Here is a 20,964-nt window from a genome sequence, read left to right on the forward strand (position 1 = left end):
CGTCATTCTAGGGATGGACTGGTTATCTACCCATGGTGCTACCTTGGACTGCAGGGACAAGGTAGTCAGGTTCAGAGGTCGGATGGATCAGAGGTTGTCTTCAGAGGAGACAGGAGGGGTACACCTAGAGGTATGATCTCAGCTCTTCAGGCTCGTAGGTTGCTTAGGAGGGGATGTCAGGGGTATTTGGCTCATGTGAGAGAGCTTAATAGTCAGGTTAGAGAGCCCGCCTCGGTGCCAGTGGTTAGAGAGTTCTTAGATGTGTTCCCAGACGAACTGCCAGGTTTACCACCTGCTAGGGAGATAGAGTTCGAGATAGAACTAATGCCTGGAACCCGACCGATCTCTATCCCTCCCTACAGGATGGCGCCAGCAGAATTGAAAGAGTTGAAGAAGCAATTGCAGGAGCTGGTAGACAAGGGCTTCATCCGACCGAGTACCTCACCCTGGGGTGCTCCAGTTTTGTTTGTGAGAAAGAAGGATGGATCCCTTAGACTTTGTATCGACTACAGGCAGTTGAACAAAGTCACTACCAAGAACAAGTACCCATTGCCAAGGATCGACGATCTATTCGACCAGCTAGCAGGAGCGGGTTGTTTCTCCAAAATAGATCTGAGGTCCGGGTATCATCAGTTGAGGATCAGGGAAGAGGACGTGCCAAAGACAGCTTTCAGGACCAGATATGGGCATTTTGAGTTCCTTGTGATGCCGTTCGGGTTAACCAACGCCCCTGCAGCATTCATGGATCTCATGAACAGAGTGTTTAGCCAATGCCTGGATCACTTTGTTATTGTCTTCATAGATGATATCTTGGTGTATTCCAGGAATGCAGAGGAGCATGCCCATCATCTGAGGTTGGTTCTACAGACCTTGAGGGAACATGGCTTGTATGCCAAGTTCTCTAAGTGTGAGTTCTGGCTGAGGAGCATTTCGTTCTTGGGGCATGTAGTGTCAGAGAATGGGATTGAGGTAGACCCCAAGAAGACAGAGACTGTGGCTAACTGGCCTAGACCCACTTCAGTGACAGAGATTAGAAGTTTCTTGGGTTTGGCGGGTTACTACAGAAGGTTCGTGCAGGACTTCTCAAAAATAGCAGCTCCTCTGACCAGACTAACCAGGAAGAATCAGAAGTTTCTGTGGACCGACCAGTGCGAGGAGAGTTTTGAAGAGCTTAAGAAGAGGTTGACTTCAGCACCAATTTTAGCTCTGCCATCTAGTGGAGAGGACTTTACAGTCTTTTGTGATGCGTCCCGTGTGGGACTGGATTGTGTACTGATGCAAAATGAGAGGGTAATTGCTTATGCTTCTAGGCAGCTAAAGAAGCATGAGTTGAATTACCCCACACATGACCTTGAGATGGCAGCAGTAATCTTTGCACTCAAGATGTGGAGGCACTACCTCTATGGGGTAAAATGTGAGATCTTTACAGATCATAAGAGCCTGCAGTACATCCTGAGTCAAAGAGATTTGAACTTGAGACAGAGGAGATGGGTAGAGCTGCTGAGTGACTATGATTGCAAGATTCAGTATCATCCGGGTAAGGCGAATGTCGTGGCAGACGCCCTAAGCCGGAAGTCACTAGGTAGTCTATCCCACATCATGGCAGAAAGGAGACCGGTGGTGAAGGAGTTTTACAAGCTCATTGAGGAAGGTCTACAGATGGAGTTATCTAGTACAGGTGCCTTGGTTGCTCAGATGAAAGTGACACCCGTGTTTCTGGAGCAGGTGGCTCAGAAACAGCATGAGGACCCAGAGTTAGTGAAGATTGCCAGGACTGTTCAGTCAGGCAATGATAGTGAGTTCAGATTCAACAGCAAGGGGATCCTCCGCTATGGGAGCAGACTGTGTGTACCAGATGACATAGGGCTAAAAGGAGACATTATGAGAGAGGCTCATAATGCAAGATACAGCATTCACCCCGGAGCCACCAAGATGTATCAGGATCTGAAAAAGGTTTATTGGTGGCCAGCTATGAAGAAAGAAGTGGCACAGTTCGTGTCAGCCTGCGAAGTATGTCAGAGGGTGAAGCTGGAACATCAGAAGCCGGTTGGAATGCTTAACCCGCTACCTATTCCAGAGTGGAAATGGGAGAATATAGCTATGGACTTCGTAGTGGGGTTACCGGCGACGTCCAACAGATTGGACTCCATATGGGTGATTATGGACAGACTCACCAAATCTGCTCACTTCATCCCTGTCAGGAGTGGTTATTCTGTGGACAAGTTGGCGCAGGTGTATGTAGATGAGATAGTCAGACTGCATGGGGTTCCTGTTTCTATAGTGTCAGATAGAGGGCCCCAGTTCACCTCCAGGTTTTGGTGGAGTCTGCAGGATGCCATGGGTACTAGGTTGGATTTCAGTACTGCCTTCCACCCACAGACGGACGGACAATCAGAAAGGACCATCCAGACCATAGAGGATATGCTCAGAATGTGTGTGCTGGACTTTGGCGGTTCTTGGAGGCAGCATCTACCTTTGGTGGAGTTTGCCCACAATAACAGCCATCATGGTAGCATCGGGATGGCTCCATATGAAGCATTATATGGGAGGAAGTGCAGGTCACCTGTTTGCTGGAAAGAAGTTGGAGAAAAGGCCTTAGCAGGGCCTGAACTAGTAGAGATCACCAGCAGGGTGGTACCCTTAATCAGAGAAAGAATCAAGACTGCTGCAAGCAGACAGAAGAGTTATGCAGACATCCGCAGAAGACTAGTAGAGTTTCAGGAGGGGGATCTGGTATTGCTTAAGGTGTCTCCAATGAAAGGAGTGGTTCGGTTCGGGAAGAAAGGTAAGCTGGCTCCGCGGTACATCGGACCCTTCGAAGTCTTGCATTGGGAATGTATCGTACAAGCTGGATTTACCTGCTTCAATGGAGAGAATCCATCCGGTTTTCCATGTTTCTATGTTGAGAAAGTTCGTGTCAGATCCGGGCAAGGTTCTTAGTGAGCCTGATGTGGAGATCCAAGAGGATCTCACCTATGTTGAGCAGCCAGTACGGATCCTAGACACCCAGATCAGAAAGCTAAGAAACAAGGAAATCCCGATGGTGAAGGTCCTTTGGAACCACCACAATCTGGAAGAATGCACTTGGGAGACACGGGAGTCCATGCTCCGGCAATATCCTCATCTCTTTTAAGGTTAGTCTCTATGTGTTTATGTGTGTATGTTATGTTGTTTTGCTATGCTTGTGCTAGTGAGGAACATTCGGGGACGAATGTTCTTAAGGGAGGGAGAATGTAATACCCGGCTAGACTCTGATACCGGAATTCCTACTGTCCGGTGGGATCTCGGATGTCGGAGATCTCTAGGAGGGTAAAATCATGTTTTTTGTAAAATGTTTTAATGTGTTTTATGTTTTAAGCATGAAATTAAATGAGTTTTTGCATGAAAAGTCCTTGGAGGAAAACCCAGGTTCGGCCGCCGAAAGGCAAGTTCGGCCGCCGAACATGCATGCGTTTTGGAGGCACGTTAGGCCCCGAAAGCATGAGTGAGGGAAGCCTAGGTTTGGCCGCCGAAAGTCAAGTTCGGCCGCCGAACATGGCTTGCATGCGGAGGCACTTTCGGCCCCCGAACGTGGTCTGGCCAGCCACTATAAAAGGGTCCCTTAGCCGAAAATGGGCGAGCTTTTTCCCCATTTTCGGCCAAGGTGAGTCTTCACCGTCCCTCACCCATTTTTGATGTTCTTCCTCTAAATCCTTCAAGATTTTCACTTGTTTTAACTTGGTTTTGAAGATTTAAGCTTTTGAAACAAGTTTTGGAGCTTTGGGAACTCAGGAGCTCATTTTCGTGGATCTCCAAGTTTAGGTCGTTTCCCTCTCTATCTTCAAGAGGTAAGAGCCGATCTTAAGCTCCTTATGTGTTTTAAATAAGTTTTATGCAAGATCTATGGGTAGAAATGCATGTTAGGTTATATGTTGAGTTATGGGTTAATATTGATATTTTGAACAATGTATGTTGATTTTTGTGTGTTTGAAGTGTTGTAGTTGGGGTATATGCTAGTTTGAGACCCCTAGGTGTAATGTATGATATGTATGCATGTTTTAGAACTAGTTTATGCTTGATTTGAGGTTTTGGGAGGCAAGGGGTTCATGTGAACCAAGTTTCTGCCCTTCTGGCAGAAACCAGGTTCGGCCGCCGAAGGGAGTTTCGGCCGCCGAACCCCCTTGTGGAGGCAGCATTCGGCTGCCGAAGCTTGCCCCCGAAAGAAGACTTTCGGATCTGTCTGGGAGGTTCGGCCGCCGAAGGTGCCGCCGAACCTGCCTGACTTTCGGCTCTGGAGGGACTTTCGGCCGCCGAACCTGCCGCCGAAAGTGCCCTGTTCAGCCATTTCATGCATGTATTTCTATGATTATTTCATGATGTTTTAGGGGGTTTTTGGGGAGTAGTTTATAGTTATGTTCAGGTGTGTTTGGTCCCTCATTTGAGTCCACCTGTGTAGGTTCGGACCCGAGGAACCGAGGACCCCAGCAGTGAGTTCAGCTGCTTCGGTGTTGTCAGAGTCAGCCAGAGGTGAGTAGGACTAAACTTAATCTTTTAAATTAAATGTTTTATCATGTTTCATGCATCATGATTATGCAATAGGATGATTGCATTAGTTTCACGAATATGTCGCATTGCATCTATTGTTGTTGATGTGGGTGAATGTTGGATGACCCAATTAGTCCATGACAGGAAGACCAGGACCCCATTCTACGGCCTGGCACAGAGTAAGGAAAGACCATGACCCCATTCTACGGCCTGGCACGGTTATGGGACTTGAAGACCAGGAGCCTAGAGGAGGCCCTGGGGCAATGGTAAGTAATGTATGTATGACAGGAAGACCAGGACCCCATGTTACGGCCTGGCACAGAGTTAGCTTGGACTAATTGGTGACAAGTTCACCCAACCCTTATGTGAATTGTCTGTGTTATGATGCATTTCATTAAAGCATAGTGTTAAAATGTTTTATAGTTCAGCTCACTGGGCTTTTAGCTCACCCCTCTCCCTTTACCCCCAGGCCTGCAGGTACAGTATAGTGCGGGAGTCCGGATAGAGTAAAGAAGTTCTGTTTATGTAATAGCTAGCAATGGACATGATCAAATTGTAATGTAAACTCTTTATCAGTATAGATATGTAAGGAGATGATGTATATGGATACTAGAATTGTGCTTGACCATAGATTGTTGTTATCCCTTGTTCATTACATGATCTTAGAGATTTTTATGTCACTTATGTAAACCAACTCAGCATTTGATTTGTTACCCATTGGGGACACTGATGAGATCCCACAGAGGGATCAATGTTATGTTAATATTAAGCACAGGTTGAGTTTGGTTGATGTTCATGGAAAGAAAAGTTTTAATTTTTATGCATGTTGTTGATCATGTATGGGATTATACAGGTTCAAAGGTTTTATGTCAGGCTTGCTACGGGTCGCGGCGGCCTTAAGTCGACCCGGATCCTAGCGCCGGTAGCGGTCCGAATTTCGGGTCGTTACAATCTAAAGAGCTCGTCTTTTGTCTTTTAAGGTATTTTTAACCAAGTTTTTTTATGAAGCAGTGTAGTGCATTTTAATGTCATTAGTAATTGATCTAGTAACTGTATAATCTAAAAAACTACAATATGAAATATATATATAAGTAATTGTAAATAATAATACATGTTACATTCATAGTAAAAAGCTGTATATGACTTACATATTTCCTTTTAATCTAATCAATTGTCGATCAGATGGGTTTGATGGGATAAGATGTCCCGAGTTCAGACTTTTAGTTCGAATAGATGATGATAAGGATGCATTTTCTTGCCCCCCTAATACTTGTGGAGTATGCTATTGTGTTTTATCTTACACCTCTGTTGTCTCATCTGTTTCATTCAGAGAGAGCTACTGGCCTATGTCCTCTACCTCTAGATAATACTGCTCTTCAACGCATCTGAAAAAATAATTGTCTATAAGTTTCAATTAATAATAAAGATAAATAATGATAAAACCATAATCAAATATTAAGTCTTTGAAAACATATAAAAATAAACTTATATAATAAGTAATAAATAATATAATATTATATACTTTACAATGTATTATTCAGAATCATAATCTTCTAAGTTCACATCATCATCACTGTCAGCATCATCATCTTCTAAATTGTCATTTGACTCTTCAGTGTCCTTTTCCTCTACATCCTCATCTTCATCTTCCACTACTCTTAGTGATTGTTGCACATGTTGTAATTCATTAACATCCACCTCAACTATAACACTTGAATAAAGTTCGGTTGTTGGTACAATTTCTTAAGGTCTTGAGACATCATCATCCGAATAAGCAGCATCATTGAAGTTTTGCTCATTTGAATTAATGTTAACAATGGAAGGCCTAATATTGTAAGTGCTCCTAGTTTTGATTTTGAAAACCGCACACCAGTCAGCTCTTGTTTTATTGATTTTAGGATATTTAATATAGCAAACTTGATAAGCTTGTTAAGCTAAAATAAATGGATTAGATGATGCTAGCATTAATTTGACATTGATTTCCACAAGACCATGTTGAGAATGGATTCTCACCCCTCTATTAATGTCAAACCATTCACACTTGAAAAAAATTATTTCATTTCTCTCTCCAAAGTACTCTAATTCTAATATCTCATTCAGCAAGCCATAGTAATCATTTTCATATTCATTATAACAACTTCCTTTCACCCATTCACCATTGTTTAATATTTTTCACTCTCTATCATAATCACGTCTATAAAATTTAAATAAATTCATAAAGTATCCTTTATATAATTATACTTTTCGGCTAGACTATTGAGTTATTTGATAAATGCAATCATCAACCTAATGTTGAAACATTAAGTTAGAAATCAACAATAATGCACATATTAAAATCATCACTTACAATACTTACATACTCTTTTAACCAATTAGTGAGTTATCGCTCTCGCATTTGCTCAACTTGTTGATCACTGATATTCGATATTGTTTCTCGTAAATGAAAATCAAACATCCTACACCAAAAAAATAATTTTTTTGTGTATTAAATATATTTTCTATGATTAATATGATAATACTTAATTTAAATCACTTAATAAACGAATCAATTTCCGAACAATTTAACAACACATATAAATGTGTTGCGCAATACTCTTCATTTGATAACATTCTTCTATGATCCAAATGCCTAAAACATTGACCTGCATGAGTGAAAATCGAAAGGCGTCCCATAGGTTCTACATGTCCATCATCATCATTTCTTAGAACTCTATTTAGCCTTGTCGAGATAGATGGCTCAAAGTAGTGTGAGCAAAAAGATGAAATTTCTTCAATAAGATATGCCTCAACAATTGAACCCTCAACAGAAACTTTATTTTTAACTTTTTTCTTTAAGTTAAAGAGGTACCTAGTAATTAGATTGGTAGTTAATTGATTCGACATTTATTTATAATATACCATATGTAGAAATTTTCTATTGTATTTACTGTTCAATGGAATACATCCAACGATATTGCACCAGTGTACCTACTTTTGCCTCGTATGCTAGGTGAATAAGTAAATGCTCCATTGAATTAAAGAAACCCGATGGAAATATCTTCTTCAAATTGAAAATGTTCTCAATAATATTTTTTTCTAAAATATTCATATTTTCTTCTGTGAGTGTAATTGTAATTATGTCTCTAAAAAAATAGTTCAACTCAATCAAAACATCCCAAATTGTTTTAAGCAGTATGTTACAAAATGCAATTAGTATCAATCTTTACATCAATATGGGGCAATCATGGCTTTTCAATCTATAAAATTTATAATGTTTACACTAACAGACTAAGCAATATTTGAAGTATAACTATTAGGCAACTTCAAATTCTTAAGCCACTGACAAATTAACTATTTCTGTTCTTTATTCAAAGAATAAGTACCTTTAGGTTTGTATACTTATTCTATCTCGAGACAATTACAATAGACTTTCGAATCTTGTCTTACCTTGATGTTGTCATTCACATCCATAATTGTGTAAAATATTTTATCAAATACATTATTCTCTATATGCATAATATCCAAATTATGTCGAGGTAAATTTGACTGCTAATATGGATACTCTCAAAAAATATTCTATTTTACCTAATTATGTTGTACTTCAAATTTCAGTATTGTTTGCTTGCCAGTAATTGTTCCAAACACAACATTATTCAACAAATTAAATTAATATTTTATAATATCACCTGCTATAAGAGGAGTTTTTTTATGAAACATTTTCTAAATTTAACTTTTTATTTTCTATATGGATGGTTAATAGGAAGGAATCGACGATGATAATAAAAAAATGATGCCTTCCCAACATGCTGCAGCACCAACACTTTACTATATTCCATACAATATGGACATGACATTTTACTGTATGTGCTCAATCCAAATAACATTTCATATGTAGAAAAATCACTTATTATCCATAACAGTGCTGCTTTCATTTTAGCATCATGAGTTCAAACTCCACATCACAATAATTTTAACTCATCAATCAAAGGTCTCAAAAAAATATTCAAATTTTTTTCAGGGCTTTTAGGACCTAGAATCACCATATTAAGAAACGTGTAAGGTTTTTTAATTGTTATCCACAGATGTAAATTGTAAACTACAATAGTTATGGGCTAATAAGAGTACAGATTAGATCGTTGCCCAAAAGGATTGAATCCATCAGTATATAATTCAAGACGAACATTTTTTGAATCAAATCTGAACCAAGAGTGGGTGTGATCAAAATATTTCTATGCCTCACTATCAACATGATACACCATAGTACCATCAATATGCTGGTTAAAAACATGTCAAACTATGTGCTCAGTATTTTTAGATGACATAAAACATCTTGGAAGTCTAGGAATCAAAGGCAAATACCGCAATATTTTAAATGGTCTCTTTTTTTGTCGCTCTATAAATGATTATATTGATTTATATCGAGGATGACCACATGTTATACATGATGTTCTATCAATGTTTTCTTGATATTACAACATACAATTGTTTACACAAATATCAATTTTTGTATACCAAGGCCTAGAGTGGACATCATCTATTTCGTATTATAAAAGTTATCTAGTAAGAGGTTTTCTTTTGTGTAATATACTTTTTTACTGTTCTCATAAACTTATTAAAACAACTACAAGTAATGTCAAATTTTGACATTAAGTTCAATAGTTGAGATACATCAGATAACTTTGTATGCTTGTTGCAGCCTTCCCATAATGGCACATCTGCACCATATAACAATTCATAGAAATTTGAAACTTCTAGATTTGACTCCATGGTTTTATTGTCCATTTTAGAATTACCAACTCCAAATGTACCATAATTTATATCCATTGATTCTATAATCATGTTTCTATAATTATTGACATTATTGGTTGTAGCAAGATAATCAATAGATTGATTTGTAAGTTCTTCAAAATTTATTTCATGAGTGACAGATTCACCATGCACAATTCACTAAGTATATCCTCCAACAAATCTATTTTTGTAAAGGTGATAAGTGATATATTGCGTATTCTGAAATTTTCTATTCTCTTAGAATATGGACAATAAATTTTATTTTTGATACTTGTGCATGGGCAAAATTTAAAAATATCTCTACTCCAATTTCGAATTCAGAAATAAAGAAGCCATTTTAATCTAGTCACTTATACATCCAACTACGATCTACCGACATGATAAATATATCTGAAATATAAACAAATTCAACTCTAATTATATACTAATTTAATAAATTAAACACATTAATCAATTTAAGAAATGAAATACTAATTAACAACTCCAACAATAATTATCCAACAATTTAACAAATTTTACAATCATTCAAAATCAATTTAACAATTTTTATACTAATTCAATTATAATTAAATAAAATTAAACTCTAATTATACAATAATTTAACAAATCAAATGCACTAATCAATTTAACAAACTCAATATCAATTAACAACTCCAACAATAATTATCCAACAATTTAATAAATTTTACACTCATTTAAAATCAATTTAATAATTCATATACTAATTCAATTCTAATTAAATAAAGTTAAACTCTAATTATTAGTAATTTAACAAATCAAACACACTCATCAATTTAACAAACTCAATGCCAATTAACAACTCCAACAATAATTATCCATCAATTTAATAAATTTTACACTCATTCAAAATCAATTTAACAATTTTTATACTAATTCAATTCTAATTAAAAAATTTCAAATATGATAATACTCCAATTAAATAAATTCAACACTAATGACCTATTATTTTAACAAACCCAATACTACCTATATATCAATTCATTAAATTCAATATTACTATAACAAAAAATTTAAAGATACTAAATATAAATCTTGCTACAATATTTTTTTTCCCATAAATCATCCATAAAAAAAATTTACAACTTCAAAATTTATTGCAAAATTAAAAACTAACCTTAATTCTTTTGATTAAATTCAAATGTGAGAAATAGGCATCATAAATTAAGAAATCATGCGGCAGCAGCAACAATGGCGATGCCGCATTGTAGAGGGGAGCATTCAGCCGTGTCAATCGTATGTGGAGGGGCAGTGTCATTCGTCTCGCGGCAATGTCGGTCTTCCCACGACGGCGTCGATTTTCCCGCGACAGCGTCGAGGCAGTGCCGCATCTCGAGAGCTATTCGTCACTTCAACTGCTGCGATGGTGTCAACGGTATGGGAGGGGAGATGATGGCGTGTGACGTTGGCTTGGGAGAGGAGAGGAAAGTGAGGTGCGGCTGAAAAATTTGAAAATGAAAGAGATGTTTTAGAGGTTTTTTTATAATGTATTATTTAAACATTTTTTATGGATTAGCGATGAAATAAATTCCATCACTAATTTTTTAAAATTCTGTCGAAAATATGTAATTAAAGTATTCATCCCTAACCCATTGCTAATAGTCTATTTTTTGTAATGGTTTGAAACACTCAAAAAATTTAATTAAAAAAAAATATTTTTCTAATTAAAAATAAATGTATTATTTTAAGGAAAATGTCATTTTCTAAATTTTGAGTGTAATAAGACTTTTATATATAAATTTATTAATATATTTTATTTTTAAATTAAAATTAAAAAATAAAAATATATTATTTTATTAGAAAATATTTTTCATACAAAATATTTTTTTAAAAAATATTTTTTAAATATAAAGAGAAATAAAATAAAAGAGCTTTCTTTCTTTTTTTAATCGATAGACTTGTTATTGTATATAAGGGAGATTTTGCTAAATAAAATTAAAGTTAGAAATTTTTTAATAATAAAACGAAGTTGATAGAAGAATATAAAACCATACTTAAATGATATCATTTATTGCCTAATAATTAATATTGCAAACTCAGTAACTATACAATAATTCACCAAAACTTAAGGAAAAAATTATTGTTTAATTTTTATTTAAATGAAAATAACTATTTTCTCCCTATTTTGGAAAAACAAATTGATTACCCTCCAAGTTTATTTTATTTAATCTTAGACGAATTTCATTCAATTCATATAGTTAATCTCTATTTTTGAAGTCTTGAATCATTTAGCCTCCTTACCAAACAATAGGGGTGAGCATTCGGTCGGTTTGATTTAAAATCGAATCAAACTGAATAAACTGAAAATTAAAATTTTTGTATTTATGATAATCGAACCGAACTGATTTTGATAAAAAATCGAATCAAATCAAATCGATTTGATTCGATTCGATTTGATTTTATCTGTTTAAATTTTAATATTTTTTTTTATTTTTTACACTTTATTTTTTAGTATTTTAAAATTTAATTAAAATATTTTAACTGTAATATGATTTAATCTCTCTGTATTATTGAAAATATATTATCATCACTAATCGATTTGATTTGATTTTTATAATTTTTTTCTGATCAAAATTGAATCAAACTGAAATAATAAAAAATTTTAAAATTAAAAACTGAATCGAACTGAAATAAATAAAAAACCAAATCAAAATTTCAAATTAATTCGATTCTGTCAATTTTTCTATTTGAATCGAATATGACCCACGTAGAAAGGTTATTTAAACTGGATGGATAGATTAAATAATAAAATGAATAAAAATATAAGGATCAATTAATATATTTTTTAAAATAATAGGATCAACCACTTAATTTAATTAAGACAGAAGGACCAAAAATAATTTAAAGAAAATTTGAAACTTACTATTTAATGTTTATATTATAAAAATAGAAATAATAAATAATTTTTAAAATTATAAAAATGAAAGTTTATTATAAAAATAATATAATACTAAAATATAATGTATTTGATCGTTGAATAAAAATAAAGAGTTTAATTAAATAAAAAATTTTATTTAATTCTTAAAATAAAAATATAAAATTTTAATTAGATTTTTTTTATTTTTAAAATAAAAATTAATTAATTAATTTAACAATACAGGGACTAAATATTAATTTCTCATAAAATTTCAGAAAACAGAACGGAGGCGCAGACGCTATAGGACCTGACTGGCAAGAGCAAGATACGAGATCTGTAGACCCTTTTCATACACTGTCGTATTTTGGGGTAAATCTGTCGTACTGTAGCTGGTAAACGCTGTAGCTTCTCTGCTTTGCTTCTGATTTTGGGGTTTTGGATCGCATCATCATCTTCATTTTCTGCTTCTTGATTTTTAGCTCACAAATTCGTACCAATGGCTTATAGAAGGAAGCAACATACTGCTACTACAAAGCCTTCAATCTCCACTTCATATGACAAGGAAGTGGAAGACGATGAAACCAGCAACTCTTATTCTTCAACTTCACTTGCTGCTAGAGCCATACGAGAATCTTCCGCCGCCCATCGGGATTCTTCTCTCTCCTCCGCTTACGGCTTCAAACAGCCCTATCTTTCTTCCTCCTCTGCTTCTTCTTTTCCTGCTTCAAACGTCAGTACCACCACCACCACAACCACCACTTCCTTTTCTTCTTCCAAGGTAAACCTTTCAGCTCACAGATCAAACTTCCGATTGTAACCCATTAATAATGGCTTTTTTTTTTCTGGGTTAATGTAGGATTCGAAGTCCCATGAGTATATTTCAATGCGAAATATAAATGAATCAAAACAAGGATTTTGGGGTAGTCTTGCTAGGAAAGCTAAATCCATTCTCGAAGATGATAATGCTCCTCAACAAGTGGATTCACCTGGGAGAGCCCCCCATCATGTTCCTTACGCTTCAACTAAACCCAAGGTCAGAATTCAATCTAGCATTCCAGCACTTGCCTTGTTGAGTAAAAAAGGTGGGAGCTTTCTAATATCAAGGATTAACACTTTATGAGGATCCAAGCTTTAGTCCTAAGCTTAATAAATTTGCTTATTAACTAGGTGGTCCTTTTTTTTTCCCTCTTTAAATTCACATTTCTAATACCTTGTTCTTGTGACACTCCATGCCATTGTCTTATACTTATCAAATGCTTGCATATTTTGCTGAAGCATGAGTTGTGAATATGTTTTGTTTGCAGTACCAGAATCCATACCCCGATCATGACAGCCATAGAAAAACAGACAGTCCTACATTACAGAAGGGAATAAATGCGATCTCGTCTTCCATAAATTACATTGGTAATGCTGTTGAGGTGAGCCTCATTAGATACTTTGCACTTTGGATTCAAAATAAATGGACTTCTTTGGTGATTATTTTGTGTTTGTGCACTTGCTTAATGCACACAAAAAATCATCCTTTAGAGCGTTCTTTCCAAGTCTTAAACCTATCGTTTTGAGCTTATCACTGTATGCAAGCATGCAATTGTGGCCTGAGAAAATCGAAGTTGCATTATGTCCAACCCTCAGCAGCTCTTTGGACATAATTGCAACTTATAGTAAAAAAGGGCTGTAATTGGCTATTTCTGTAGTTCAGGTCTCAGTTGCATATTAACATAGATTGTGGAACTTTTGGGTGATTATCTAACCCTGCAGCTTGCTCTTATTTTCTGACATGTTGAAAGACATAATTGTGCTTTTTCAGGAGGGTCTTACTAAGGTGGAGAATCGGACTGCAGGCATTATCCAAGAAACTCGTAAGCACATGAGGAAAAAGCCTGGTGCTGCTGCTGCACAGAATCAGGCAACTAATCGTGGTAGCACATGGCAACAACCCCAACTGCAAACCCAAAATCAAACTGATCAAGAGCTTCAACTAAAAGCATCCCGCGACGTAAGGTGGCAGCTGTGTCACTGGTTCATATAATGGAATATATTGCATGTGTGGGTTGCCCTAAACTTGTGCAGTTTTGGCTTGGAAACTGCCTGATTGGTTTGGCTGTATCTTACAAGATAGAATTTATTTCTAAGGTGGAGAATGCCTGAGTTTTACCATATGGTAGAGGTTTCTAAGTTCTATCCTGCTTCCTAGAGGTTTCTGAATGTCCACAACGTTTTAGATCTATAATCTAACTGCTTTGATGCTTCAATTTGTATTGACTCCCAATGCTTCTCTCATTAATTAGCATCCTACTATTTCCAGCACAACATCTTGCTATATTCTGGAAATTTTTGCTATGGTGTTTGTGCTACTTGTGAGTGTTATAGGGCTGTATATAGTTGGTTGACAAACTGTTTCCAATTTCAAACCAAACACGCCTTAGACTCCAGGATGGTACTTTTTACAGTCCAGAATGTTCATTCTTAGGAGCAACAGAAACTTGAGAGTAGAAATCTAGTAGGAATCTATATAAGGGGTATAGGTGGGACATGCAGCATTACTTGCAGAGAGCATATGCATCCTAAGTTTGATTCTTTTCATTGTGAGAGGTATTATCTGCTGTTGCTTTGTGTAACAGGTTGCAATGGCTATGGCTGCCAAGGCAAAGCTTCTTCTTCGAGAGTTAAAAACTGTTAAAGCTGATTTGGCTTTTGCTAAGGAGCGTTGCGCTCAGCTGGAGGAAGAAAATAAAATCCTTCGAGATAATCGTGAAAGAGGGGACAACCCAGAAGATGATGATTTGGTATGCATTTCATGTTGTTCACTGCAACTTTTTTATGTTTCCCTCATTTTCCATTTATTAAAAAATAATCTGGGATGATTGAGTGATGTTCTAGTTGGCAATCCAACTGATGCTCATTGAAGCACTACAAGCTTTGTATTTTTCTTAATTCCCATTTTTTAAAGATTCAAACAAGTTTGGCATATGTTCTGGTTGTAAAACCAACAGATGTTCATTGAAGAATTGAAGAACATAAGCCAGAAAGATGATACTTGTTTATGGGTTAGGACAGCTTGTTATTACATAAATATATCTAATTGATCTGAACATACTAACGGAAACTCAGTTTGCATGTACACATTATTGCAGTTAGGCAATTTGGCATCTATACCTAGTTCCTTAATGGTTTGTTGCTATGTCAAGTTGCTAGAACTATGTGTGAGATGTGATCATTTCTGTATTCTACATTCTTGAAATCTGAAAAAACAATATGCTAGAGATGAGGCTTTAGTCATAGATAGAAGGTTGGCTGAAGCTTTAATAAATGGGGAATGAAGAACTTACTTGGAGTAGCACGTGTGTTAGTATTATGTTAGGATGAAGAATATTTGCATTTTTATGGTTTGTAGCCAAAGTATAAAGGCCAATTGGATGAAAAAGGCCCAACGTGTGTCATTTGACATTTTAATTCAAACATTTAATTTTTAGATAAATTGGCCTAATGTTTACATTTGAGTGCAATTTTGGCCAATTTTCAAAATTAAAATTAAAGACAAACAACCCAATTGTTAAATATTCAGTCCACGACTTCAGTAGTGATGAATTTTATTTTATAGCAGACATTTTATTTAATCCAAAATAGCAGTATATACAAAATAATTAAGAATAATACGTCTCTTATAAATCTTCATAATTATTGCTGCAAAATAAAATCTATCTACTGTTGATGCTGTGGGTTACATATTTAAACTATTGTTTTTAGACTTAAATATATCAGTTAATTATAGTAAGCATGAGTTAATATTATTTTCATATGTAAAATTAGTTTATATTTAAAAAAACAAAATATTACATTTAGTATGCCACATAAATTCTCATATTTTGCTTTTTGAAAATTGACCAAAATTACACTAAATGCAAATGTTGGATCAATTCATCCAAAATTTAAATATTTGGATTAAAGTGTAAAATGACGTAAGTGTTAGGCTTTTTTCAGTCGATTGACCAAGTATAAAATACAATAAATTGCGAATCAGATTTTAATTTTACAAATGAAGAGTTGTATCAAATTGTAAAATTCGATATAAATTCTCAAATCAATTGCCAATGCATTGCATGTGCTCGCATGTGCACCTGCGCACACACACACACACACACACACACACACACACACAACAAAATACATTGAAAGATAAAATATTTCAATATATATCATATGATTATGCAGCCAACTTTTAGACATTTTCTTTTAATGGTGGGCCTTGTGAAATATCTTGTTTAGCTCATTATCACATGTATCACATATATTAATTGAATAAACAGTGAGTTAATTTGATGACAAAAATATTTAGAATTCATATTCCTAATCATAATACCATATTGAAAAGTTTCCAGTTATTTACTCTATTCCATCTTTAGAATTCCAAGTAAAAAAACGAACTGGAACTAAATTGCTAGCTTTAATATTAGCTTAGCAGTTCTAATATCTTCAGAGAAGAAAGGAAGAGGAGAAAAAAAAAATAGAGAAGAAAACAGGGGAAAAAATGGTTGGGTAGATAAGGAGGAAAATTTGAAGGAGAGAAAAATTAAAGAGATGGGAGAGTGATTAAGGGAGTGGAAATAATAAGAAAAGTATTATAGGAAATTCTCAACCTTGTTATATTCAGAATTGTAAGAATCACAAAATCGAATTTGAGTGTAAGATTCAAAATGCGAATCATAGATTCAACAATTATTTTGTTCAATTTCAGTTTACATGTCTGATTCATATTTGCTCCAGTCCTGGATTGAATTGAATCATAATAAATTGATCATAAATTCTATTTCTGTAACTATAAATTTAGGTTTTAATTTAATTGGGCTGATCACTAATGAAGGCCAGAATGAAGGATGGATTGCTGCAAGTTCTTAGCTGCAAGGATAGGTCACACCATTTAAGCTGAAAAACGAACCAATTGAATCGAACCGGTTTGGTTCCATTTGGTTTTTCTGTTTTAATCAAAAACTGCTTAGCCCTACTTGAGATATCTTCCTCTTTGTGCTTTTGCATCCATGATTCAATAAACCTAAAAGGCCTAACGAAATCATCACTGCCAAATACAACTATGGTAACTTTAACGGACACCAGAGATTGGATAATCTCTGTGATTTGCTACTTTGAACCCTTTTTGATGGAATCGAGTATGAGAAATACATGATAACCTAGTTCTCCTCCCATACAATCTCTTACCAACTTTTGGTTCTAGCTATAGAAGCCTTCAACAGCTTTACCCTTAAGGGTTTCTGGTCCTTTTGTCTCTTTACTTGTTGGCTTGGAATTGGACCAAGCGGAATCTCCATGGGAACTAGTCCCTGGAAAATCCCAATTTATTTATCGGTCTTGTTCTTACCTGTGGGTCAGGTTTCTAGATTTGCCTGTTGTTGAAGTGGTTATAATCTGATTTATGGCCATCTTTCACAGCTTATTTTCATTTTTTTAAGTTTCTTTTAATGTGAATAAATTTTAAATTGATAAATAGTGTAATTTCAATAGCGTTGGACTGTTTGGATTTTGGACATCATTTGCTAACATATGTTATCACAGAGTACTAGTTTGTCAAAAACCAAACCATGTGAACCTACTTGAAGGTAGGCTAAAAATAATATGGTAAGTTTTTTGTATTTTGCCCCAACAGTTATATGGTATTTAGAAGTAGAGGTGAGCAGAAATCCGTTCCAATTGAGAAACCAAACTGAGTCAAACTTAGTTCGGTTTTCTGGTTTAAACAGTTCAACTCGATTAATATTTTTTTTAAAAAAAAATCAAATTTCAATTTGGTTTTGTTATTTTTGCCAAAAATACTGAACTGCACCTATTTGTTAACAAAGGCTTTTGTCCAACCCACCCAGGCCTAGAGGAAAATGGGCTTACCAAAATTCCAGGTGCATCCTACTTTCTTTCATTCTTCAGCTCATTACCCTATCCGGCTATTCCTATAAAAAACCAAATCTAATCTCTTCATTCTCTTTCTAATTTCTTCTGCACCACCTTTACTCCCTCGTTCAGAATCCTTATTTTGTCTCTTGTGGCTCATCTTTGGGACCAACTTTCTGCGAGAGTCGTCTTTTCCACAAAGTGTTGTCATCGAGAATGGCTACTCCAATGTGGCCGATAGACAATAATTCCTGGAACAGCAAGTGGATGATGCTGGCCCTCATAAAAAGCCACCAAAATGTGTATTTTGGTCATCAACAACTGCAAGGGTTGTTAATGTATGTGCATGAGAAGCTGTGAAATTTGGTTGTGATTTGAAATCTGAGTTGGGAATTATTCATTGCTATATTTGATACTTGGATTTCTTTTATTGTATGATTTATTGGGATTGCTTTTCCAAGAGTTGGGTTTCTGTTAATGATATTTTTGCGAGTTAGATTTCAATCTTTGTTGGTGTTGAAGGAATGAACTGTGTATCTGAATTTTCATTGATCAAACAGAATCAAATTTTTGTTTGATTCGGTTTCTTTTAATTTGCTTTGCTTTATATTTTTTTGGCAGTTTGATTGTTTGGTTTTTCAATTCAGTTTGATTTGAAAATGAACCAATTGATTGTACATCCTACGGAGAGGGTTCAATTGATCAGGACCCTACTAGCATGGATCATCAACATATCTATATGAAAACTGTCTTATCCCTAGAATAATGTCTCTAAGGGATGAACCGTCATCGAGTGAAGGATGAAAGCTTTGAAACATTAGCTATTTATTATTAATTCTTTTTTTTTTAAAAATTTATCCTTTTCCTTGGTGAACTGTGGATGCTGTATTTTCAGCTTTAAAATGGTGCTAGGAAACAATCAAACATGGTGCAGGACACCATGAAGATAAGAGTTTAAAATTACATCTATTTGCCTGGCAAGGGGCATTCTTTTTTGTGCCTAAAGGCTCCAAGATAAGATGTATACCTAATTGCTTGTATGCCTAGGTGAATGAGCTGACATAGGGCTCAAAAGTACTTTGTCCTTGGTGCCTGGCATCCAAGGTGCCAGATTTGACAACACTGGCACAAGGAGTGGTGTGCAGCTGCAGTCAGAAAGAAAAATGCGAAATAATGGGATTCATACATCATAACCCAATACACTGTAATACCAATTACTGAGAGAAAAATAAGAAAGCAGATAAGAGTCAGAGAAGAATGAGAGAGGATGTCTGTGAGGGAGAATGAGAGATAGAGAGCAAAATCACTGTGCATGCATACCTCTGATAATCATAATATTGCATGATTACAGATTGAGAAAGTAATTTGGTAGCGAATGTAATTTTAGAAACTTAGGCTATTCCTTAACCTGTTAGGATTTGTAATAATAATAAACAAAATACTTTAAAAAAATATTAAATAGGAAGCAAACATAATTATACTTAACAAAGAAAACTTAACAACTAGAGGTATTTGTTCAAAATACCTTCTTTCTTGGTAGGGGTTTAACTAGATTAACCGTAGGTTTCCAAATTGGATCTCTCATCTAATCATCTGAAAGATGTGTCATCAAGCTGGCACATATGGTTTTGAACCCTGCTTCTATTTCATGTTGTTTGCTATCATATTGCCATAAGCAGGCTCTATTACCAGTTCTGGACCAATTAAAATTTTGATTCTATGAGCAACTTTTGTTGATATATTGTTCTGGGTAGAGTCTATCTCTTGATAGGTATGTGTTGGCATGTTCTTTTGGTTAGGCTACCTGTGTCCAATTTAGGAATCTGTTTGACTGGAGTTTTAGACTATGCGAAGGATATGTGATCCTCTGGAGTTTAAACAAGATGTTAAAAGCCATCTTGCGGGATGGTACCTTCTTTCTTGTTATCTAAATTGCCCGAGTAGAACACAACTCAATGGTTTTTTGGTGATTAAATTCTATTTGCTAACGAGAAATTTAAGGGTAGAAAAATATTCTGCTAGTGAATGGAATTAATGATAAAAGGGTTATTTTCTTTGTATTAAAAGAGTTTGTATTCTGATGGCATTTTTCTGTTCTAGATTCGGCTTCAACTTGAAACGCTCTTATCAGAGAAGGCTCGATTAGCACATGAGAACTCAGTCTATGCTCGTGAGAATCGCTTCCTAAGGGAGGTTGTTGAATACCACCAGCTTACCATGCAAGATGTTGTATACTTGGATGAAGGCACTGAGGAAGTAACCGAGGTTTATCCCATCAAGGTAGTGTCCAATACTCACTCTGTTCCCACGTCTCTACCTCCACTACCTACTGAGGTTCGCCTTGATTCTAGTCTTCCATCAACTCGCGAGATGGCTCCACACCCTGTGCCGCCACCTGGGCTCTTGGAGAATCCTCGAAGTGCTGCCCCACCAAGTTCATAGGTTACTGCAGTGGGTGTTGAAAAGCACTCAAACCCACCTGTTTGGATAGTAACACCACATATTTTATGTTGTTGGTTTACAAATTTGAAATTGTAACTGTGTTATTGTCCTTGATATACGTTTCTGTAATTCATTTTCAGTCTTTGCTGGGCTGATACTGATGTACATTCCCTATTATGTACTCTTACGCTTGCTATCATGTTAAAACCACAATCTTTTTTATGAACATCTTCTGAATTTGTTCTTTCTTTTAGCTTAATTATCTCAAGGATTTGTGCAGCGCACGCACTTCCCCATGGTGATGGATAAGGGTACTCACCTTCCTTTTGCCTGCTGAGATCCAAGCTGATGATGCAATTACCCAACTTTATGAACCCAGAATGCATAGCTGGAGGTTACTCAAAAGGACGTATTGAATCCAGAATGAGAGTTTTATAAGTGTAAGTTTGCATAAACTT

General features: G+C 35.6%; 1 protein-coding gene across 2 annotated transcripts; it reads left to right on the plus strand.

The window, feature by feature from the left end:
- Positions 1-12,425: 12,425 nt before the first annotated feature.
- On the plus strand, positions 12,426-20,734 carry LOC110606990. 2 transcript variants are annotated; one of them, XM_021746028.2, is made up of 7 exons: positions 12,426-12,558; positions 12,646-12,944; positions 13,023-13,199; positions 13,471-13,584; positions 13,974-14,162; positions 14,788-14,952; positions 20,165-20,734. In XM_021746028.2, the coding sequence occupies exons 2-7, from the start codon at positions 12,663-12,665 to the stop codon at positions 20,504-20,506; spliced, it is 1,269 nt and encodes a 422-aa protein (XP_021601720.1). In that variant the 5' UTR covers positions 12,426-12,558; positions 12,646-12,662; the 3' UTR covers positions 20,507-20,734. The 2 variants fall into 2 exon arrangements, with proteins under 2 accessions (XP_021601720.1, XP_021601721.1); XM_021746029.1 differs by having other exon boundaries at positions 12,451-12,535.
- The last annotated feature ends 230 nt before the right edge of the window (positions 20,735-20,964 follow it).

Source organism: Manihot esculenta, chromosome 18, assembly GCF_001659605.2.
Source record: "Manihot esculenta cultivar AM560-2 chromosome 18, M.esculenta_v8, whole genome shotgun sequence".
NCBI lineage: Eukaryota > Viridiplantae > Streptophyta > Magnoliopsida > Malpighiales > Euphorbiaceae > Manihot > Manihot esculenta.